The 24,249-nt window shown below is 36.7% G+C and overlaps 1 protein-coding gene and 1 long non-coding RNA gene across 3 annotated transcripts in view; one reads left to right on the top strand and one right to left on the bottom strand.

The window, feature by feature from the left end:
- The window catches only part of LOC108520043 (uncharacterized), a 189,919-nt gene extending 173,891 nt beyond the window's left edge, over positions 1 to 16,028 (bottom strand). For both annotated transcript variants that reach the window (XR_001882814.1, XR_001882815.1), the window contains exons 1-2: positions 15,966 to 16,028; positions 15,073 to 15,144 (exon numbers count right to left, since the gene is read on the bottom strand). This is a non-coding gene — a long non-coding RNA (uncharacterized LOC108520043). The remainder of the gene's footprint in view (positions 1 to 15,072; positions 15,145 to 15,965) is intronic.
- MAD2L1 (mitotic arrest deficient 2 like 1) lies at positions 15,893 to 23,795 on the top strand. Its single transcript, XM_017859309.1, has 5 exons — positions 15,893 to 16,304; positions 17,132 to 17,278; positions 20,833 to 20,953; positions 21,970 to 22,073; positions 22,944 to 23,795. The coding sequence occupies exons 1-5, from the start codon at positions 16,232 to 16,234 to the stop codon at positions 23,114 to 23,116; spliced, it is 618 nt and encodes a 205-aa protein (XP_017714798.1). The 5' UTR covers positions 15,893 to 16,231; the 3' UTR covers positions 23,117 to 23,795.
- The last annotated feature ends 454 nt before the right edge of the window (positions 23,796 to 24,249 follow it).

Below are 24,249 nucleotides of genomic sequence, written 5' to 3'. Positions count from 1 at the left end.
AAAAAAAAAAAAAAAAAAAATGAGACTGAAAAAAGAGCAAACTTCTTTCAGCCTCCAATGCCCTTTATTTAATTCTAATTTTCTTTAAATAGAAACAAACAATTACAAATGTTAGGTTGGTGAAATTAGTGTGTTATGAGTTACAAATTCATTGAGCTCACCAGGTCATTTCTTTAGTAACAGATACATATTTGTACATATTTGTTCTCATTACATAAGTCAAACATCGCAAAGAAATGACTTATTTTGTCATATCCCACTGAGTGAAGATGACTACATAATAGGTACACACACACACACACACACACACACACACACAAATCTGGCCTTTTGCTAATGGCATCATTCCAGTGTTTTCTGTTGCCATTTAGGTATTGGTTCTTTTTCCCTAAACATAGACATCACCTCATTGCTGTGGCTAATTGCATTTTTCTTCCTAGTCTTTGACAACCAGACCTTTGTTAATGCTATTCACCAATATATCAGACTCAGGTCATCCATCCAAAACATGACAAAAGACCCAGATGCTCATGTAAATTGCACTCCCCAAAAGTACTGCCCTCTTCCTCAGGGCAGATACAGATTCATGATCCCCTCCCATTTTTGTTCACTCCCTTTTTCACTTAATCTGTTATGCTTGAAAAAAGTGGTTATTTATAGACTGTAAGAAACATTATGCTTTTTTACATTATAAATCAAATAATCAAGTTGATTATAAAGATATAATTTTCTATACAAAATTGTAAAACAGCCTGCTTCAGTTGAACTTCAAAATGAGTCCCTTTCCAGAATGAAGACTTCCTTCTATTCACTTTTTTCACCCCTTCTTGAACTCTTGAGTTAAAACCAAGTTTGATTGCCCTCTTTCACTGAGGAAAAAAGGAAGAAAAAACTTTCAAATAGAAGTGTTCAAGCAGAAGTGCAGGATTGAATCATTAATAAAATATTTCATTTATAATTAAAAAGTCAATTTTACTTGATGCTTATTATTGCCTTCAGTAAAATTTGCATTAAGCGTCAATTACTCAGAATTTCTACTTTCTAAAGCCTTAAGCAACTTTTTTAAGTAACATAAAAATAATTTCAAGATACTTTCAAGAAACTACTATAATGATGCTTTCAAAGGAAGGTTATTATAGATTAAATGGTTTCAGGAACATACTATGTTTGTATAAATATAGTCATACACCAGAATCAAGATTTCTTTCTATTCATTCTTCATCTTTTATATATTTTCACCTTATATATTTTAACAGTCACCATTTTGGAAACTAAGTCACTACAAGAGATGGCAGAAACAGATAATTAAACAGAAAACAATTTATCCAGATAGAAACAAGCACTAATATTTTGATATTTTAAGAAAAGCACCAAGATCAAACTAACATAAATTTCTGGCCTTAATTTTAAAGACTTTCAAATTTAATTAAAATTGAGTGAAAACTTAGTAAAATGGTAAGAAACTTACAGGGTTACAAGTGCTACTATCCTTATCTTCCACTCACAAGTACAACCACACTGAATTTAATATGCTCACCTGTTAGTCATAATACCAAAAAAAAAATCAGAAATATCTTATTGAGTTTATTAATAGGATAGCATAAAACATTAATACCACTAAAGCTTAGCAAATATTATGGAATATATCAGTAACATTAGGAAATGAATGACACATAGCATCATCAGTTTATTGGAATTCTCTATTGTGAAGCTGAAATGTGCAGGTCTACTCTGAATAAATTCAGAACAAAAAGCAGGAAAGTTCACACAAAAAAAGAGCACAGAAAAACAGAGGAGGCCAAGAAAGGACTGGAGCTAAAGAGAAGACTGAAAATTTGGCAGAATTAAAGGACTAAAAATCATCAGACATGGAAGATACATAAAACGGTGAAACTAATGAATCTATGATAATGAGGCAAAACCAGAGATTTTCCTGGCAATTATAGCACTTTCTGGAGTTTAAATAGTGAAGATAATTAAAATAGTGAAGCCTTAAGTGCCTCCACCTGGACTGTCACTATAACTTTCCAATCTGTACTTCACCTCTGCTACAGTAACGCTACTAAAACACAACTTTATATTGTCCCCAATGTAATTCTATAAAAACGTTTAGCATCTCTCTAATGTCGCCTGAGAAAAGTCCAAACTTTTAGCCTGTCACACAAGGCTCTCTAGAAAAAAAACCCAGATACAATCTGATTACATGAAGACTCTGTCCCGGGGAAAATGAGCTAATTTGATGCTTCCATAATTTGTCCCATAGATTTTAAGTTCTGTGCCTGTGATGTCCTCTCTACACGTCTATACCTATAAAGGTATTTATCCCCACCTTTACTTTATTGTCCAGACTGGACTTTAATCATCTCCATTAAACCTTCTCTAATTGCCACCCATCTTTGCCTACCTGAGTTCTAAGTACTCTTCAAGTTCTAAGTACTCTTCAAAATGTTTATAACATATACTATACCTAACACTGTGGAAAATGTTTATAACTCTCCAAGTTTTACATCCTCCAAGAAACACTTCTTTTGCTGTGTTTGAAATTGTTTGGCAATTACTGCATACATTCACTTGTTTCTCATCCTGTACCTTCTCATGTGCAGCTATTTTTGTGTATTGATTCCCCAACTAGATTCCCAACTAGATTTTTCCTCTTGCATCCATACAAGCACCACACTGTAAGATAAACAGTACTCAATAAGTATCTATTTAGGAAAATAAATATCCATTTATTTCTCCTTCATTGACTTCTCATCACACTCCTCATAATGGCTGCTTTAAAAATCTTTCCAACTCTTGGTGGGGCGCGGTGGCTCACCCAGCACTTTGGGAGGCCAAGGCGGGCAGATCACGAGGTCAGGAGATCGAGACCAACCTGGCTAACACGGTGAAACCCCGTCTCTACTAAAAAATACAAAAAATTAGCCAGGCGTGGTGGCGGGCACCTGTAGTCCCAGCTACTCAGGAGGCTGAAGCAGGAGAATGGCATGAACCCGGGAGGCGGAACTTGCAGTAAGCCGAGATCTCGCCACTACACTCCAGACTGGGTGACAGAGCAAGACTCTGTCTCAAAAAAAAAAAGAAAAAATTCCAACTCTTTTCACTTATGTGACATTATCTTTCCCCTCCTCCACTTCCCTATCTCACCTCCTCTTCCACTGAGAAGCTAAAGATTATCCTTTACATGCATTTCAAGAAAAATGAGAATTTATCTGCATCCTCACCTCTTCCTTCTCCCTTGTTTTCAATTTCCAAGAGGGAATTGTCTCTTCTAAGGTTTATTCTCTACTTGGGTCCTTGATGCCATTGCTTTCTGTGGCCTCAGATGTCTGGCTCTATTAGTTAGGCCTTTCCAACTTTCAACTTCAGTATTTATATTTCTTCTGGCTCTCTTTCCTCTAAATATCCTAAACATAAAATTCCCAAGATCCAGCAATTGCTTATGTGGTTTCTCCACTTTCCATTTCTCTTGCAAACCTTTGACTTCTACCTTCTTAGCCTTACTTCCAAACTCCTTGTAAACTACTTTTATACCCTACCACGTGAACCAAATTGTCTCCTCTTAGTTCACCAAAAAATCTTTCAAGTACAAAATCTGTGACTCTTCCTCAGTCACTCTTATTTGTGCTGATTTACTAAACTACTAAAATAGTATCTTTCTACCTAACCCAAATTCACTAAATAGGTTCTGACATTCCTCTCACAATTTGCCTCCTACTTCTCCATTTCTTCTGAGTTTCTTTCACTGCCTCTTCTTCCTCAATGTGTCATTTTATTACCTATTACCTCAAAAAAATTTTTTTCTTTTTTACCTGGCCTAAAACCACTTGAAGGAAAACTAATCCAATACCACAAACTTATCTATATCATCTCCATGTATAACAGCTCCACCATGATCCCTCAAAACCCAGGCTGTTCTTCAGAGTACAACCAAACACATCTCAACACATTTTTTAAATGCCTCTCATACTTGTCATCTTTTTACATTCCTGCTATATTGCATATTCTAATTTCCTTTTGCCTGAGCTATCAATAAAGTTGGCAAAACAAACAGTAGGCTATTTCAACTGCCATTCTATCCCTTGGCCAGAGCATTTGTTTAATGCCTCCTCTTAGTTCACTGAAGATCTTTTAAGTACAAAATTGACAAGATCTTTTAAGCATAAAATTTTTTAAAAATTCCTGTTTTTGCAGCCCTAATCAGGGTACCCCTTTTGGCCATCCACTCTTAGCCAGATGAGCTAGTATTGTACCCTGGATTCCCCTTGTTTCTTTTCCTCCAGTTTTGGACTCTTTTCCTCAACTTTTGGATTCTTTTCCTTGTTCCAATTCTGTGACTTTCTAGTCATTCATCTCCTTTGGTTTCCATTGCTGAATGGGTCTCAGGAGTTACACAGCAAGGATGGAGGAATGATAAGGACCCGCTATAGTCTGCGGGTCCAAATTAGAGTATCTAAAATATAGTCAGATCTTCTATGCTTCCAGGATTCATATTCTGGTATCGTCTAGATTGCTTGGATTTGACTCCAGTTCTCCTAGCTGGGTGACCTTGGCTAAATTATTCAACTTCCTTCTGGAACTTAGTTTCCTTAGCTATAAAATTCAGGTAATAGTAGTATCTAACTCTTGAGCTAATGAGGGATTAAATAAAATGATTCTTGTAAAGCACATAGAAATGTGCCTGGCAGATAGTATGTGGTTAATAATGTTGGCTACCATTATTGTATCTTATATGTTATAAGAGTTTCTGTCTCATCTGTGCCTTAAGTTGTATTATCTAAAGACTCCTTTAGTTATGCTAAACTAAACATGTACCAACCCAGGAATGGTGCATGGAAAAGTGGGTGAAAAGCTGTCTTATTAACAACAACAGTAACAAGAATAATAATAATATAACAATAACATATTAGCATTAAGCTAAAGCTTCATTTAAATTATCTCATGTAATATTCAGAAAAATTATATGTGGCAAGTACTACTGTTACATCCATTTTACAGATAAGGAAAATAACTGCCATATAATTCTTCTTCAATTGTCCAGATAGTCTGCTTCTAAAATGTTTCTCTGGAACATGCTAGGCTGACATCTTTTTTTCGCATATCTGCATGTGATCTCTGCTGTTGGTAGATTGCTTGGAGATTCCTGCTTCTTTTAGACAAGACCATGACATTCTCTCATTACGCAACCAGCAATAAAGTTTTTTTTTTTTTTTTTTTTAATGTGATCTAAGTGTACTTTTATGACAGAATTTGTTGAAACTCCTAAGATGGCTTTTATTCTGTGCCTTGGGCAGTGGTAAATGGATGGGGTTCGAGAGTCTGGAGCACTCCTTCCCAATGAGAATGTATTTTCCTTAAAGGATTTTTCTGGTAAAGTCCATTATAAAGAACGATAGCTCAGGCCAGGCGCGGCGGCTTACACTTCTAATCCCAGCACTTTGGGAGGCCAACGTGGGTGAATCACTTGAGGCCAGGAGCGCAAGACCAACGAAACCTTGCCTCTACTAAAAAATACAAAAATTAGCTGGGTGTGATGGTGCATACCTGTAACCCCAGCTACTCAGGAGGCTGAGGAAGAAGGATTACGTGAACCCGAGAGGTGATGGTTGCAGTGAGCCGAGATGGTGCCACTGCACTCCAGTCTAGGTGAAAGAGCGAGACTCTGTCTCAAAAAAAAAAAAAAGAAAAGAAAAGAAAAGAATGATACCTCAAATTTCCACACAGGCATGCAGGTCAGCCATCCTAATGAGGTCTATTCCATATTTACCCAGAAGAGAGGACAAGCACAGAACACTACTATCCCCAACTCAGTTGCCTCATCCCTCAATCAATAAGGTTTCTGCAAACATCCTCAGAATCAGTGGCTTCCAAAGTGGAATATATGCACAAAATAATCATTTTGGGGATACAGGAAAGAATGTTACAACTTCTATTTATCTTTTAACCTCGGAAAATAAGCTTTAATAAAAAAATGGATTTCAAAAAATGGACTGACACTGCACACTTACACAGTCTCCATGTCGGAAGGTCACGTTCTTACTCATATGTAAAAGTTAAAAAAGTTGATCCCACAGAAGTAAAAAGTACAACAGAGAATAGTAGAGGCTGGGAAGGGTAGGGAGAAAGAGGACAGAGAGATTTGTTAAAGGAAACAAAATTACAGTTAGATAAGAGTAAGTTCTAGTGTTCTATAGCACTTGTAGGATTACTATATTTAATAATAATTTAAAATAGCCTGAATGGTGATATTGAATGTTAGAAACACAAAGAAATTATAATTGTTTAAGATGATAGATATGAGGCCGGGCGCGGTGGCTCAAGCCTGTAATCCCAGCACTTTGGGAGGCCGAGACGGGCGGATCACGAGGTCAGGAGATCGAGACCATCCTGGCTAACACGGTGAAACCCCGTCTCTACTAAAATACAAAAAACTAGCCGGGCGAGGTGGCGGCGCCTGTAGTCCCAGCTACTCGGGAGGCTGAGGCAGGAGAATGGCGTGAACCCGGGAGGCGGAGCTTGCAGTGAGCCGAGATCGCGCCACTGCACTCCAGCCTGGGCGACAGAGCAAGACTCCGTTTCAAAAAAACAACAACAACAACAAAAAAAATGATGATAGATATGGTGATTACCCTGATCTGATCACTATACATTGTATAGGCCACAAAATCACTATGCACCCTATAAATATATACAATTATTATTTGTCAATTTTAAAAATTCAGAAAAAAAGGGAGGCATAGGCCATGATTGGTACCCTGAGGAAATGCAAGTTAACTGTTGCAGATTTACTGACTATTTCTCTTTGCAGTACTGTGCTAACAAGAACTTCAGAAAATTAACATTTTCCATTCCGTTTTCAAAAGACACTCATGCTATAGAAACAGCATATTTGAATAAACTTTTTTTTTTTTTTTTTTTTTTTTGAGACGGAGTCTCGCTCTGTCGCCCAGGCTGGAGTGCAGTGGCACAATCTCAGCTCACTGCAAGCTCCAGCTCCCAAGTTCACGCCATTCTCCTGCCTCAGCCTCCTGAGTAGCTGGAACTACAGGCATCTGCCACCACGGCTGGCTAATTTTTTGTATTTTTTTAAACGGGGTTTCACTGTGTTAGCCAGGATGGTCTTGATCTCCTGACCTCGTCATCTGCCCGCCTCAGCCTCCCAAAGTGCTGGGATCACAGGCATGAGCGATCATGCCTAGCCTGGTTAAACTATTTTTTAAAGAAATCTTCTCATCTGCACAATTGAAAAGTCTGGAAACAGAGTTCTCTAAACTATAATTTTTCTAAATTACAAATTAGTTCCAAAACTAAAAGGTAAAACAATGCATTTAATTAGTTCCCAAACTAATATGAAGTTATTGTGTTTTTATATTTAAAAAAAAATAGTTAAATACTGCTTCAAAAACCATTGTTTTTGGAACATTCATTAAATTATTAAAATATCATACGTCACTTTTTAATTAGCTTGTAAAGAACCTAATTGGTTTCCATTAAATGAAATTTAATAATTCCCATTTTCAACAAAAACTTTGCATTAATTGCTAATACAGGTAAATAAAAAGGAATAATGAGTCAACAATGTACTTCCTTCCATTTTGGACCTATCATATCTTTGTGATGTATCTTTTTTAGCTCTGGCTGGCCAAAAAACACAAAACTCCCAAAACAAACCAAAAAACTATCAATATAAGCTTTAATTATTAGACTTGTAAACCACTCTTCAAAAATATTAACTATATTTTTAAAAGTAATGAAGCATATTCACTGCAAAATCGTTTAATCATGGTTATTAATATTTAGTGAAGTAAAAAATAAAATATTTTCTATAATATAAAAGAATTATTTTAAAGTATTTCTCATCTTTATTAATTTCTAACAACTGGTATGATTTAAACACATATACTATACCTAACAATGTGGAAAATGTTTATAATTTAGAGATAAATAACCTACATTTACATAGGTATATTCATTACTTTTTCTGTTACTGATAGTACACACTATTTTGGACAACAAGACCTTTGAGAAAGAGAAGAGAAAGGTGCATTCACATTTCCAGAGTGCTTCAAATAATCTCCCTACAAGTTTCAGTCTCCCAGCAGTACAGGCAAGTGTACTTGGGGCTTAAGTTGAACTATGACCTCCCTTTTCCACACTCCTGATCTTTTTCCTACAGCAGGCAGGCAAGCATTGTAAGTGTGCAATGCTATACCTATAATGTCCCGAAGATGTTCATCTTCTATGTTATGAGTACTTTTGGCTGCTCTTGGGAGTTAAGTATTATAATTTCTTATTATTTCAATGTAGACTAACTCAATAAGAATCTTATTATTCTTAAAATAATAGCTCAAAATTAATGAATCTTAATGTAAAATTCCAAAAACTAAAAGAACCTATCTTATCACCTAACTATACAATTAATAACCACACCTTACATTTAAACCTCAAAATTCTGTGAATACATTTGAAAATAACTAAATGCTATGATCTATTGTTCCTCATAGCACAGTCTACAAGAATATCCTTGGAAATGTTCTTAAATAAAACTTCAAATTTTCTTTTATTTTGATGATGTAACACAGATTAAGAAAGATATATTATGGATCATCTGAAAGATTACCTTAAAACAGAGAATTGCCATCTATTTGAGTGCAAAAAGTTAGAATCTGTATTTACAACCACATTAGGATTAAGCAATCATGAAAGATACCATTTATTTTTAATCCACATAATCTCCAAGTTTAAACCAAAAGCTCTGAAGTTCAGTAAGCCTTTTTGTTGTTGGCTGATGTTAAAAGGGTACATTATTCAAGAATAAAAAAATTGCCACATTCAATTTATAAATTGAAAAGTTCAGCACAAATAATGGAATTAATATGCATGACTGATCTGAAACCTGATAAATATGGCTTGACTACCTTATTGTTTGAATGAGCTATAAACACAAGGCAAGTTATGAGAAAACTGTTCCAGTCAAAAAGCTGAGTTTATCTAAATAGAAAATACAAACAAATATAAATGATTTTCATGCTTTCAGAAAGCTTTTTCAACCTACAAATGTCTTATAAAATGGTACTGACAAATATTCAAGAAAGACCCAAATTTGTAGTCTATTTATTTCATGTATGGAACTCTTTAAGAAATATTTTCCTACTTACTCAAACAACACCTCAGTTTTATTATGAGTTGATAGATTTAGCAGAACTAATTCACCAATAGTTACATATTGAGCAGTAATAAAAATAATCCCACATACAATGTATTTAGAAGCAACCAGCTAAAATTTACTACAAGCATAAAATGAACAAATTTCGTAAGTAATTATAAAATCATTTAACTTATTAAATTTATTTGTATTCATTTTAATAGGACTGTGGTTTATTATTGCTTCACAAATGCTTTGTGTTGCCAGTTTCCGTATCTGCAACTATTCTGAGCTGTTCTGAATTTCAATTATATTTTAAAATACTTTGTGCTATCAAATCCAGTGGATTGTACCCAGGATTCATATATATTTATACATATACACATACACATATATAGTCTATATAATATATATTCCATATATATTCAACATATATATGGCCCACATATATATTCAGTCTCTGAAGATCAAATCTTAATAAATGATCATCTACCTTTCAAATTCTATCTTTCTGTACCTAACTGTGATTGAGATACGAGAAGACTAAGTGACTACATATCACCGACAAAATAAAATTATACTATCAAAATCATACTATAACATAATACTACTTTCTGGAAAAAAAAACTACCTGTAATTTTCATAACAATACCTTATGGAATTATTTTTTCATAATATTTAGTATTTTACTACTGCTAAAATCTTAATAGCCTACATATGCAACTGAATCATTAAAAATTATTAATTCTGCCAGTATGGAGATATACCTGTTGACTTGATTAAGCCATGGCTTATTGATAAAATGTTATTAATCAAATTTGTTGTGCTATTTTTTTGAGCATGCAAACCCAAATCACAATAGCCTTAGGAGAAAAGTATGGGAGAGGAGGGGACTTTAGGAGATTTAGATTATGCAATTTAATTCTTAGGTCCATGAAAAAAATCTACAAAATAAACCCTAAGTAATCAAAGTAGAAAATTACTGACATAATTATTGCCCTCACCTAAAATGAAAAATAATCTCTATGATACAACAGAATAACCCTAAGTTTTATGACAGATTTGTTAAAAAAGCAAATTCTCAAACTGACATAATCAAATACACATGTGCAAAAATATTTTTTCAAAATTTGTTCTTATTAAAATTATCATAAAAGTAAGTATCCCTTACTGTTTTATAAAATTTAAAAGAAACTGCTCTGTTTCAAGATGTTGGTCTCAGGAATAAAATAACTTCTATTTGATAAAAAAAAAAAAAACTCTAAGTTTATGAAAATAATAATATACTTTAAAAAATGTTTTCTAAGAATAAGCAAATGGTGTATGTGCACATGTGCGCGTGCACACACACACACACACACACACACACATAAATCCTCACACAGCATAAGTACCCTTTATCTGAAATGCTTGGGACCAGCAGTGTTTCAGAGTTTGGATTTTTTTGGATTTGGGAATATCTGCATTATATATACTTACTGATTTAGTATCCAAAATTTGAAATGCTCCAATGTGCATTTCCTATGAGCATTATGTCAGTGCTCAAAACATTTCAGATTTTACAGCATGTCAGATTTCAGATTTACATATTACGGATGCTCAACCTGTGTATGTATGTTTTCAGTATGTGTGCATGTGTGTGTGCGTGCATACTAAATGCTTAAGAGGATATTAAATGTTTAAAAGGACATCAGTTCTGGGCCAGGCACGGTGGCTCACACCTGTAATCCCAGCACTTTGGGCGGCCAAGTTGGGCGGATCACGAGGTCAGGAGTTTGAGACCAGCCTGGCCAACGCAGTGAAACCCCGTCTCTACTAAAAATACAAAAATTGGCCAGGCAAGGTGGCAAGTGCCTGTAGTCCCAGCTACTTGCGAGGCTGAGGCAGGAGAATCGCTTGAAGCTGGGAGGAAGAGGTTGCAGCAGGTCGAGATCATGGCACTGCACTCCAACCTCGGCAACAGAACAAGACTCTGTCTCAAAAAAGAAACAAACAAAAAAGGATATCAGTTTTGTAATATATTATGATTCCACATGTCATTCTGAAGTATTCCATGCATATTAATACCTTAGAAAATAATAAATTCATTTTTCCTTTAACTAAAGCATGTACTACTGGTTTTAAAAGGTAGTATTTCACATGCATATGGTGCCACCTTGTGGCAGTTGCAAGTCTTTGTGTATCTACATAAAATTATGGTTCGTACAGAAAACCAAACACCGCATGTTCTCACTCATAGGTGGGAACTGAACAATGAGATTACTTGGACTCCGGAAGGGGAACATCACACACCGGGGCCTATTATGGGGAGAGGGGAGGTGGGAGGGGTTGCATTCTGAGTTTTACCTGATGTAAATGATGAGTTGATGGGTGCTGACGAGTTGATGGGTGCAGCACACCAACATGGCACAAGTATACATATGTAACAAACCTGCACGTTATGCACATGTACCCTAGAACTTAAAGTATAATAATAATAAAAATTATGGTTCATATTAAATAACTGCCATTTTTTTGACAAGTTATGTGTATAGGTTATTGAGTAAAAATCGTTAACATAAAATCAGTTTTTTTTTCCAAAATAACCTTTGAAAAGAACATTTTCAGAATGTCTTCAAATGGATATAATTTAAAAGGAGACTAAGTCAGAAACCCTAGATTGTCTGCTAACTATACCACTATCAAGATACTGAATCTTAGACTAACTGTATAGCCATTCTGGACCTCAGTTTCCATATCTTTAAGGTTGTTCAACTAATCATTAATTAAGTCACTTTCATCCTAAAATTTTATTTGATTTTAGCTTTAGAAAATTATGTTTCTGTTTTTAGCACCTTAATATAAAATATAGGCCTGTTTATGACACACTTTATCTCTTTTATTAATATGAGTTTGGTTATGCATTTTGCTTGAATTTTCTTCAGAAAAAAGTCTTAATTTATTCTTCTCCCTGTCCAAATAGCCTTCCCCTAAACAATACACATTAAAAAGATTTCATTGAATTATAAAGAAAAGTAAGCTAAAGTAACTGAAAACAAGTTTTGAAACATTCTGTAAAGATAAGTGTGCATGTATTTGATAAGATGTGGTCAATGGCAAATCAAGTTCCCAAAAGTTACTGTGGAAGAAGTTCCTCCAAAGCTTTTAGAATCTTGGGTGTTACTCTGATAAATACCAACTAGCACAAGGTCAGAGTTTGGGCAGCTATTCCTACCATAATGTGGATCAAATACTACCCTGTACTGCAGACGTGGCACCTCAGATTTATCTGAACTACCGCTTCATTCTTCCATTATCAATCATCAACTCAGTCCTTGTTTCAAAATGTCTTTTGCTAAAGTATCTCTTCTTATTCAGTATCTCTGGCATCCATTTATTTCAGACACTCAACTTCCTAGCCCTACATGCTAAAATATCCATCACAGTATCTTGTTTTTTAGAGACTGGTCTAAGAGTTTGCATCAGAATCACTTGGAATGCTTGTTAAAACATGTCCTTCCCTAGACCCCATACCATAGACAAATACTGTCCAATAGAAATATATGAGTCACAGACATAATTTTAAATGTCATGGTAATCACACTGAAAATTAACTAAAAAGAAGCCAGTGAAATCATTTTAATAATATATTTCATGTAATCCAATGCATGTAAAATATTCTTTTAAGATGTAATCAATTAGAAAACATATCAACATAATACTTTATATCCATTAGTTTAGATATCTTTGAAATTTGGTATTTTACACTTGCAGCATGTATCAGTTTGGATCAGCATACTTCAGGTGCTTCAGTGTGGCCTGAACCAGTTCTACAGAAGGTGGAATAAAAGCCAGGAATTTACAAAACACACAGGTAATTCTTCTACATGATCGAGTTTGAGGTTACTACCCTAGACTGTCCTGTACACAATCCATTCTACAACTATTACTGAATTAACATTTTTTTTTAAAATGCCCTTTAATTATGTCAATCCTAAGAACCCAGAAAACCCTGGTACCCCCTATAAAATCAACACAGATGGGTATTCACAGTTATCTAAAAGTGACCTCATTCATCCATACAACCTACTCTTCAATTAGAAAATGTTTTGGATTCTTCCATAAAGCTTTCCTAAGCAAATATTCATTCATTCAACAAACATTTGTTGAAAACCCACTAAATGCCATCATGGATCTTACAGGTGTTAAAAATAAATAAATAAAATAAACATGGAAGTCACAGTTTAGATATACATCAAGGCCAACTGCCCATAACCACATAACCGAAAGCTTAAGTCATCCTGATTTCCCTGAAATGCTCTAATCATAAACACAAAACACAAGCTTTACATTTTTATTAGTGTGATTCTGTGAAATTAAGCCAATCAACTATAGACAAATCAACTTAAACAGCTGTTTGCCCCCCCCCAAAAAAATCTTAATGTATAAGAACCAATAATGGAAAAGCTCCAAATGCTTCCTCCTTTATCCTTATAAGCTGTGCCATTACTGCTGAGTGCAAGCTTCTTACCACCCTTCCCACTTGGTTTGAAGTCTCCCAGATTCTGATCTGTACTTTTTCTATGACAATAAACTTTTAGATTCATCCTAATTTTATTTTTGATACAAGAAAACAGATCAGGTATAACATAAATCATTATACAATTTTTCACAATAAAAGAAATGTTCTGAAGTAGCACTATGAATGCTATGAAAATACTTCAGAGAAGTCCTTATACAGTTCTGAAGGGCCAACGAAAATGTCTTTAAGCAAAGTAACACTTAAGAAAGGGTGTGAATATAATTAGTAATCTGAGCAGATAAAGTGAAATTTCTGGGTAGAGAAGGAATGTACATTATGGAAAGCACTAAGGTGGAAAAGAACATGGACGTCCAAGTTATTGAAAGGAGCAGACAGACGAGGAAAGTAATCTGATAGGGGGCTTCCCATGCAGGCAGAAACCAGATAAGTCCAAACTCATGAGCTTCCAATTTTCATTAAAAAAAAAAAAAAAAAGTATAAATATTTAAACCAAAGTAGACTACAAACTCCTCAAAAGACATAGACCATTCCTTCTAAACCTCATGTCTTATGTCTCCTCCTAGGGTACATATATTTAGTACTTCCTCTGTACACAGAAAAATTGTAATTATGCCAGTCTTTTAATTTCTAGAATTTCCAGGTTATACTAAATTATTTGTAGCTTCAGGTAACTTAAAAACTACAATACCATGAAACTCAAGAAAATCTTCCCGGAAGTGCTGATTTTAACATCAAGTTCCTTAGAAACGAGAGGCAGTTTTTATGCGGAAAAACATGGGCACCATGTTCTACCAGCGTGATGCCAAAATTCTAGCCTACCCAAGCTCCCAGTGGAAGGCGTGAAGGACATCTAACTCTCTTGCTTCTTACTCCTTTCCCTGACACTGTTCTTCATATCAAGGATTGTGATTTATACACACACAAAGATGAAAGGATTTAAGGAAAAAAAATTTACTGGGTCAAGTCAGCCTGCAACCTATCACACCTATCCCTTACTCTTCAAACTGATCAAAACATGATATACAACACTGTACAGGCAGAATTCTAAGACAGTTCCCCACATTCCTGGCCCCTAGAAAGCACATCTACATAATCCTCTCCCCGGAGTTTGGGTAGGAAAACTACAAATATGAGCAGATACCACTTCCGGGAATAGGTTCATCAAAAGGGAGATGTGACTGGGTCTGACTTAATCAGGTGAGCCTTTAAAAGGGGCTGGGGTCTCCCTGAAGTCACAGAGATGGGAAGTGTGAGAAGGCTTGTGGAAGGGCTAGTGACAAACATACAGCTGGCCTCTAGCCAACAGCGGGCGAGACAAAACGGACCTCAGTCCAACAACCCCAAGGAAATTCTGCCAGAGGGCTTAGAAGGAACCCAAACCTCAGATGAGATCCCACTTACAGACCCTTCGATTTCAACCTTGTGTGACTGAGCAAAGCAGTCGTCAATGCCACGTCCAGACTTCTGACCTACAGGACTGAGAAAACGAATAGGTGTTGTTTTGAAGCCACCGATGTGTGGTAATTCCTTACGCAGCAAACGGAAATCTAAGAACACTCAAGTATTTCTCTTATAATGTCTGGCAGATATGAAAGTTTTTCAGGCGTCATTTTACAAATATCTTCCTAGCTGCTTTAAGAATAAACTTCTTTCAAAATGGACATGAACATTAATTGTGCAGTATCTCTTTAATAATTCTCACCCTTTTCAATGAAAAGTCATTGAGTTTGGTGAGTCAAGATTCACTGAAAAATTATTCAATGTTGATGGGCCTCTTTGGTGAGGTGACCTTATTCCTTCCCTGCCCCCTAAGGGTGGGCAGGGTGGACAGAACGCAGCCTGGACTTCCGGATGCAGCCCCCTACCGCCCGACTTGCCTACCCCGCTGGCCTCAGAGGGGTGGCCCTAAGCCCAGGACAGACGTGGACAAAGGGCAGAAAAAAGGATGCAGTTATCTTTAATCCCTAACCCAATTGCTCGGAAAAAGCCGCGCTCCCACACAGAAAGCGAACCCTCTAAAGCTGTGGGTTGGCTGCCGTGCACGCAGTCGCTTCAGGAATTCCCAAAGCATCTAGCGGAAGTTTAGACCTTTCACTAGGGGTCACATGGGCCAGTTCGGGCGCAGCTGGCAAACAGTTCCTTTCAGTTTGAAAGTATCTTTGAAACTCGGAAACTGTGCTCCTTGGTCTTTCAGTTCATATGCCTAGAGAGCGGCTACTGAAATTGGAATCATCATCTTCTTCCCTCGGCCCCAACTAGTAAACCACGACTAGAACACATAACCTAACCTACACCTACCGGAGCGTCACACCCGGCAAGCGCGAACAGGTCCACCAACGGGGCCTGCGCAAACCGGCCGCTCCCGCGAGATCGCAGGAAGGCGGAGAGAAAGGGCAGGACCCCGCCGCGTGGGGAGGGGCTTAGAGGCTCGTCGCGCCTGCGCAGAGGACCGGACGACGTGCTGCGTCGTTACTTTTGAAACGCTTGGCGGGGAAGTGCTGTGGGAGCCGCTGTGGTTGCTGTCCGCCGAGTGCAAGTGCGTGCCTTTGTTTGTGTCCCTGGCCATGGCGCTGCAGCTCTCCCGGGAGCAGGGAATCACCCTGCGCGGGAGCGCTGAAATCGTGGCCGAGTTCTTCTGTAAGTCCTCGCGCAGGCCAATATATTGGGGGGAACTGAGTCGTGGCGGCTCAGTGGGCCCACAGCTCGCCCTCTGAGACCGGAGAAGTAATCTGGGGAGCGGCGGCTGCAGGCTGTTCCTCCTGACGCGTTGCTATAACGTGGAGCTGCAGGCCTGCATGCTGCTGGGGCCTACCTCGCGGCGTAGCCTCTTCCAGAGCGTTTCTTCCTTTAAGTGCAGATCCGTCCCACCTCCCACCCCTTACTTTCCAATACAGGACACAGTGTGACTGTGGTGGGCCCCAGTGTAGGTGTGTGTGTGTGTTTTTTTAACTGCGAGAGCACCCTCACCCTCCCACTCTAAGTGATTATTAGGCATGAGGCTGGCGGTAAACAAGACTTTGGGAACCCGTGTTCTCGAGCAGGCCAGCTGCACGTTGTAAAGGAACCTGGCAGGATTTGGGAGGGAAAGGGGAAGATACAGGCTTGTCTGGAGCAAAGTGACTATTCAGTCAGTTGCTAACTCGAATGCAACAGCGTATTTTGACATCCTCTAGCCTCATAATCTGAATTTGGATTTGGATTACAATGAAGTGAAATTTGGCAATAGTAGGTTGATACACTTTGCTTTTTTTTTTCCTTGGCACGTGAAAACAATTATCTTTTTTACTTAGATGCAAGGATTTTTAATGCCACTTTGTACCTACCCTGCTTTCAGCAAGATACACGTGTGTTCAGTCATTTATAGCTGTATAGCCTAATGAAAATATAGCCACATCTAAATATATTTTATTTTCCAGAGTTATGCAGTGATAATGAATTTTCTGTAACATTTCTTTTGCTTGCAGCATTCGGCATCAACAGCATTTTATATCAGCGTGGCATATATCCATCTGAAACTTTTACTCGAGTGCAGAAATACGGACTCACCTTGCTTGTAACTACTGATCTTGAGCTCATAAAATACCTAAATAATGTGGTGGAACAACTAAAAGGTATTTAATCATTGGAAACAATTTGAGTCTTGCAGATTTTCTAGCATCTCAAGTAGTCGTTTTTCCGCTCTGCAAATAGAAGTGTACTCACATCTCAAATATATTTTAAGTTGAGAGGAAGCAAATAATATATAAAATGGAAGAAATCCACTCTTCCCCCACTACATTGTGAGTGGGCTGAATATTTTGATGTTAGAAATCTGATATGGCTGAAAAATAGTCTTCATCAACTCCCTTAGAAGTGACTTTTGCAGTTAATGTGGCCAAATGGAACAGGTTGGAATTTTACATAATTATAATGGTGTTCACTATCTGAGAAAATATCCACTATATATTCTCAGTATAATGTATTTTCTGTAACTAATTAGTTTTCTGTAGTCTAATGTTATCATCAGATTAAGATCAAGGAAATTGGATTCAACCAGATAAACTTCAAAAAAAGAAAAAGGTTAGCTGCTAAATGACAGAACACTCGTAGTTTTTTTTGTTTGTTTTGTTTTCACGTATTTCTGTTTGTCGTTTTCAAAACTCTGCTAGTGACTCAGTAAGCCTTTTCTGTCTGAACACTCGTTTTTCTTTAGTTCGAGAAATTGCTGTATTACCTGTTGGGTGAATACTTGTTCTTCATCTATTTCTTTTTCCTTTCTGGAATTCTTGTTAGTTTCTCTTTCATGTTACCCTCCATTTAGGATTCTTATTTCTAATTTTTCAAATGTTTCTCCCATTTGATCTTCTAAAATTTTCAAAAGTACTACAGTGGCCATCTTTTTTTTTTTTTTTTTAATTTAGAAATTATTTCTTTTGTTGTCGACCAGAAATGTATCTTTGTTTTACCGTTTTATTGCATTTTACTAACCCATTTTTAGTATGCCCTTCTGATAATGGCCGTGTGAACTTTTTTAGCTTGATAACTCTCTTTCAAGCTATACTATCCTCTAGATAAACTGTTAACATTGCCTTGCCTTTTATGTGTACAGGAGTGGAATGCCTCAACAACCTGTGGATGTCAGGTCTCAAATTGACAGGCAAGGGAAGATAGCCCTGTTGACATTTTGGCCTGGATATTTCTTTGGTGTGGGTGCTTTTCTGTGTGTTATAGAATGTTTACCAACATCTATGGCCTTTATTCACCAAATGCCAGTAACAAACCACCTTGCTCTGACAACCAGAAGTGTCTCCATAAATTATATTGCCAGATGTGCCCAAGGGGCCAAAATTGCCCTTGGTTGAGAACTTCTGCTGTAGTAGATTGGTATTGTCAAAATAGCAAGATGAGACCTCTTTTGGTGTGGGAATAGACCTCTGTTCTCAAGTGCACACAGGAAAGACATTGATAGGAGTGTCCACCTCTCCCAGAGTTGCATCCAAAATTGGGGGTCAGGAATAAATCATCTGTAGTGATTCGTAGGACTGCACTGAGATCATTTGGCCTGGAACCTCTAGGCAACTATGGATGTGTGTTTCCATCTTAATTTGCTAGAGAAGCAAGCATTGCCTAAGCCAATGGTTTTTAGATTGTCTCCTTTGAGACTGCATTGAAGCCAATGGTTTTTAGGTTGTCTCCTTTGAGACTGCATTGATGACACTTAACATTATGTGTGTCTAGACCTTCCTATTTAACTTCTCCCTTTCATTTTAGTTAAAGTGGAAAAATTGCTCTTCCCTAGAGGCAAGTTGTTCTGTTTGTTTTTTGTTTGGAGTTTCACTCTGTCACCCAGGCTGGAGTGCAGTGGCGTGATCTCCGCTCACTGCAACCTCTACCTCCCGAGTAGCTGAGATTTTAGGCGCCTGCCACCGTGCCCGGCTAATTTTTGTATTTTTACCAGAGACATGGTTTCACCATCTTGGCCAGGCTAGTCTTGAACTCCTGACATCGTGATCCACCCACCTCTGTCTCCCAAAGTGCTGGGATTACAGGCGTGAGCCACCACACCCAGCCAGTTGTTTTGTTTTGAATGTCATTTCCTCTAGCCTTTTTTAGAGTCTTGATCCTGTTCTGTCTTATATTTTCGCTTCTGTGTTTTGATTTTAATTATCCCCACTGGTTTCATCTCTCCAGTTTTAAAGGAAGAACAAATTCCCACCCAGTCTCCTCCTTTTCAGAGTGAAACTCATAAAAAGTTGTTGATAGATGCCAGGGATCACAAGGCCCACAGGCTGCATCCAACAGGTGGCCTGTTTTGCACTGCCCACAAGCTAAGAGTATTTTACACTTACAGGTTTGTTTAAAATAAGCAACAGAGACCTTGGTGGACTATATGCCTAAAATATTTACTAATTACTCTGTTTCTTTACAAAAACTTAGCTGACTCCTGAATATGCTGTTTCAATTTCCAAGATTACTTCAAGGCTCAATCTGAGCCCCCGTTCTGTCTTTATAATTTCTCTATAGGTGATCTCTGACCTGTGTATAGCTTCACTAGCAACCTCTGTGTAGTCAACTCACAAACTTATGTCTATCCCAAAGCCTCTTTCTCCAGACTCATATATTCAGCAGCTGTATCTTTATGTAGCTATCCCAGAGATAACGTACACTCAAGCATACCAAAAAGTAAATTTAGGATCATCTCCAAAACTGATACTCTTTAATTTTCTCTCTGTCAATGGCTAAACCGTCCAAACAGAAATAAAAGAAACTTGGAAGCTGTCTCTGAAGCATGCTTCTTCCTTACTACTATGACTCAACCCAATAAATTTTAACCATGAAATCTCTTACATCTACCTACTGCTTTGTCTCTACCAGTTTATCCTCCTACAAGCTTTCATTAACTCTTGCTTGAATTACTGATGGACTAACTAGTGTCTCTAGATCCCCTCTTTAACATCTCCAGTCCACTTTCCATATCACAGCTAGAATGATAGTTTTGAAATACAAGTCTAACTGCTTTACATCCTGCTTCACACACAGTAATGACTTCGCTGGTCTTGAAGTGCATATTTTTTAATTTGATACCAGGCTTTGCGTGGTCTGGCTTCTATTAATCTTGCGAGGATTGCATTGTTTTGTTTTGTTTGTTTGTTTGTTTCTTGATTGCACTTGTAGTGAGCTGCTTCCAGTCTTCTAGTTATGTGCTCTTCCCTTGCTAGTATTTGAGGCCTATATCTTCTTTCCTATCCTTTTGCATATTTAATGCTGTTTATCCGTAGAGCTAAACTCAAACCTTTTCTGACCTCCCTAAGTGGCTCAAATTTTCCTTCTTTTATGCTCTCATTGCATCTTATATCTCTCTTTCATAGCAGCCATAACAATGATAATTTCTCATTTATTGGTGTGATGAGTAGATGAATGCCCATCTCCTACGCTTTTATCTTGGATTAGGATGAAAGTACCACATGTTCAGTATTCTGTCCTCAGCACCAATTACTGTACCTGGTACAGATACTGAGAATTTGAAAACAGAAGTTAGATTATTGATGGTGCAAATTTTCTTGCACGTAGGAGGAGGTGCAAGATAGTGGTAGGAATTTGCTGAGAATAGGGAGTGGGACCTGAGAAGAGAGCTACTTATGATGCAGTGGACCAAGAAAGATGCCTTCCTTTTTATGTGTTGCAGATTGGTTATACAAGTGTTCAGTTCAGAAACTGGTTGTAGTTATCTCAAATATTGAAAGTGGTGAGGTCCTGGAAAGATGGCAGTTTGATATTGAGTGTGACAAGACTGCAAAAGATGACAGGTAAGTAGGAATTACATTATTTCTACTTTGATATATTTTTTTCAAAACTTACTTTTATTACTAATTGAGTTCTAATTATATTGAAATAGTTTTATATAAAATATAGTTTGTTTCTAATTTATATTTTCTAAGATATCCTCAGTCACCTGTGGAAAAGAATTGTGCTCAGTTTAACATATCATTGATTTGTATATATAATATAATTGTAACATATTTGCCTTTAGTCTAAATCAGTAATTTTTAAACAGTATTTATGGTGATATATACAAAACTACACATGATATACTAGATGAACCATTTAATGAATTGTTCTAAGATATTTTTAACTATAAGGAATGATATTAGATTCACACAATTTATGATGTAGCTCTGCTGTACTTCCTTTAATGCCAACTACTTCCTAAGACACTTCATAAATTTCTGAAAGTTCCAGACTCCCTGGAAGAGAAGTGTCTGTCTTTATACTCTAATGTTTAGCATTGTCCTAGGCATGCTTTTCTATAAATTGGGAACCATTTCTTATAGTGAAATGTAGTTTGCTTCTGAAGGCTTTGGTTTATTTTAGGAAATTTTTAGCTTATAAAATAATTTGATATACAATTTAATATTTTATTTGAGAAAATAGGAAATTAGACATTTAGGCATTACTAAAAGTGCCGAAATGATTATACCAATTAAATATTTTAGATATCATTTGTTATGTTATTTCAAGAGATGCTGAAGTTTCCCAAACTTGAAATGATTGGCAGATTTTCTAGTCATCTGATATTAAATGACCTGACACTAAGACCAGCTCTAAAAGATGCCTGGCAGGATAAATGAAGTAATAAGGATGTATGTTGTGCCTACTAGGTTATAGGTCCAAAGGATACTTTCACTCACAGTTTTTACAAACCTCCTTTTTAAAGCACTGCTTATTTGATGTTGAGAGCATTTAATCAAGTAAATAATCTTACCACTATGTTTGAAATAACTTAAAACCTAAAATGAATTAATTGATTTGATTTTTTTGACAGTGCACCTAGAGAAAAGTCTCAGAAAGCTATCCAGGATGAAATCCGTTCAGTGATCAGACAAATAACAGCTACAGTGACATTTCTGCCACTGTTGGAAGTTTCCTGTAAGTATTATACAGCTTCTTGTTGAATTAAATTGATTGGCAAAAAGACTAAGCTCCTGCCTTTATCACCCCTTTATTCAATTTTTCTTGTCAGATTTATGTAATATAAATTGAAGGAAAAACGTTATAAAGCAAAATTAATGTATCATAGTCTCCCTTTCCACAGGGAGACCCACAGTGACTACCTGAAACCATGGATAGTATGAACCCTATATGATGTTTTTCTTATGCATACATACCGATGATACAATTTAATATGTAAATTAAGCATAGTAAGAGTTAATAAACTGGAGCAATTATAACAATATTCTGGCATCACTATTCTTGTGCTTTGGGACCTGTTTGTTTGTTTGTTTGTTTGTTTGAGACGGAGTCTACTGCGGGAGTGCAGTAGCGCAATCTCGGCTCACTGCAAGCTCTGCCTCCCGGGTTCACACTATTCTCCCGCCTCAGCATCCCGAGTAGCTGGGACTACAGGCGCCCGCCACCATGCCCAGCTAATTTTTTGTATTTTTAATAGAGACGGGGTTTCACTGTGATAACCAGGATGGTCTCGATCTCCTGACCTCGTGATTCGCCTGCCTCGGCCTCCCAAAGTGCTGGGATTACAGGTGTGAGCCACCGCACCCGGCCTTGGGACCATTATTAAATAAGATAAGGGTTACTTGAACACAATCACTAAATTGCACAGAAATTAGATACAGTATTTTCTTTATTAAGAGAAATGTTCATTGAGCAAAATAAAGTAGTGATTAAGACCAAACCAAATGACCTTTTCCAGCAGTGAGTTGTTCAAAATAGAAGAGAGGCAACAAGATTAGTTTTACTTTTAGAAAATAGTGTACTTTAATGATCTTATCCCCAATTTAGGTTCATTTGATCTGCTGATTTATACAGACAAAGATTTGGTTGTACCTGAAAAATGGGAAGAGTCGGGACCACAGTTTATTACCAATTCTGAGGAAGTCCGCCTTCGTTCATTTACTACTACAATCCACAAAGTAAATAGCATGGTGGCCTACAAAATTCCTGTCAATGACTGAGGATGACGTGAGGAAAATGTAATTGTAATTTTGAAATTTGGTTTTCCTGAAATCAAATCATCTATAGTTAATATGTTTTATTTCATTGGTTAATGAAAATGATACTTACTGAACTGTGTGTAATTGTTCCTTTTCTTTTTCGGTACCTATTTGACTTACCATGGAGTTAACATCATGAATTTATTGCACACTGTTCAAAAGGAACCAGGAATTTTTTTTGTCAACGTTGTGATGTATATTCCTTTGAAGATAGTAACTGTAGATGGAAAAACTTGTGCTATAAAGCTAAATGCTTTCCTAAATCAGATATTTTGGTCAAGTAGCTTGACTCAGTGTAGGTAGGGAGATATTTAAGTATAAAACACAGCAAAGGAAGTCTAAATATTCAGAATCTTTGTTGAGGTCCTGAAAGTAACTAATAATCTATAAACAATGAAATATTGCTGTATTAGCTCCTTTTGACCTTCATTTCATGTATAGTTTTCCCTAATGAATCAGTTTCCAAATTTGACTTTAATTTATGTAACTTGAACCTATGAAGCAATGGATATTCGTACTCTTTAATGTTCTGTGATACAGAACTCTTAAAAAATGTTTTTTTGTGTGTGTGTTTTATAAAATCAAGTTTTAAGTGAAAGTGAGGAAATAAAGTTAAGTTTGTTTTAAATTTGTCTTAAAATACTTTGATACTGGTTTGGTGTTGATATAGTTAAATGGTAATTAGAATTGATTCAGCATAGCTATTGAATTCTTGTTCCTATGAAGTTGTAGAACTTAAAGATACAAAGTTGAGTGAGTCTTGAGGTGTCTTCAATCTAATGGATAAACTTTGATCACATCCTATTCATCTCATAGCAATAGACTTAAAGCTATTACTTCATCATTGTGAAAGGATAAATGTCCTTTGGAATTAGTCCAACAATTCTAGTTGAATAAATGTTGATTTTAGTACTTTACTATACTCTTAGCCTTATTATCAGCCTACTTTTCCTTATGTATTTAAATACTATGCTTATTCCTATGCTTTCATTAATACCCTCATCTGGTACATGCTTTCTATCCAGTTCTCGCCTGTTTTTCCAAGATCAGTTTAAGGCAGATTTGTAAAGTCTTCTCTCATCTCTAATCTAAAT

The sequence above is a fragment of the Rhinopithecus bieti genome, unplaced genomic scaffold (genome assembly GCF_001698545.2).
Source record: "Rhinopithecus bieti isolate Rb0 unplaced genomic scaffold, ASM169854v2 scaffold_48387, whole genome shotgun sequence".
Classification (NCBI taxonomy): domain Eukaryota; kingdom Metazoa; phylum Chordata; class Mammalia; order Primates; family Cercopithecidae; genus Rhinopithecus; species Rhinopithecus bieti.
The sequence above is the reverse complement of the archived record's forward strand: the minus strand, read 5'-3'. Positions and strand labels throughout refer to the sequence as shown.

Coding starts and splice junctions, on each gene's coding strand:
- MAD2L1 (XM_017859309.1), top strand. CDS start 16,232: ATGGCGCTGCAGCTCTCCCGGGAGCAGGGAATCACCCTGCGCGGGAGC. Junction 17,279..20,832: donor TGTGGTGGAACAACTAAAAG/GTATTTAATCAT, acceptor TATGTGTTGCAG/ATTGGTTATACAAGTGTTCA. Junction 22,074..22,943: donor GCCACTGTTGGAAGTTTCCT/GTAAGTATTATA, acceptor TCCCCAATTTAG/GTTCATTTGATCTGCTGATT.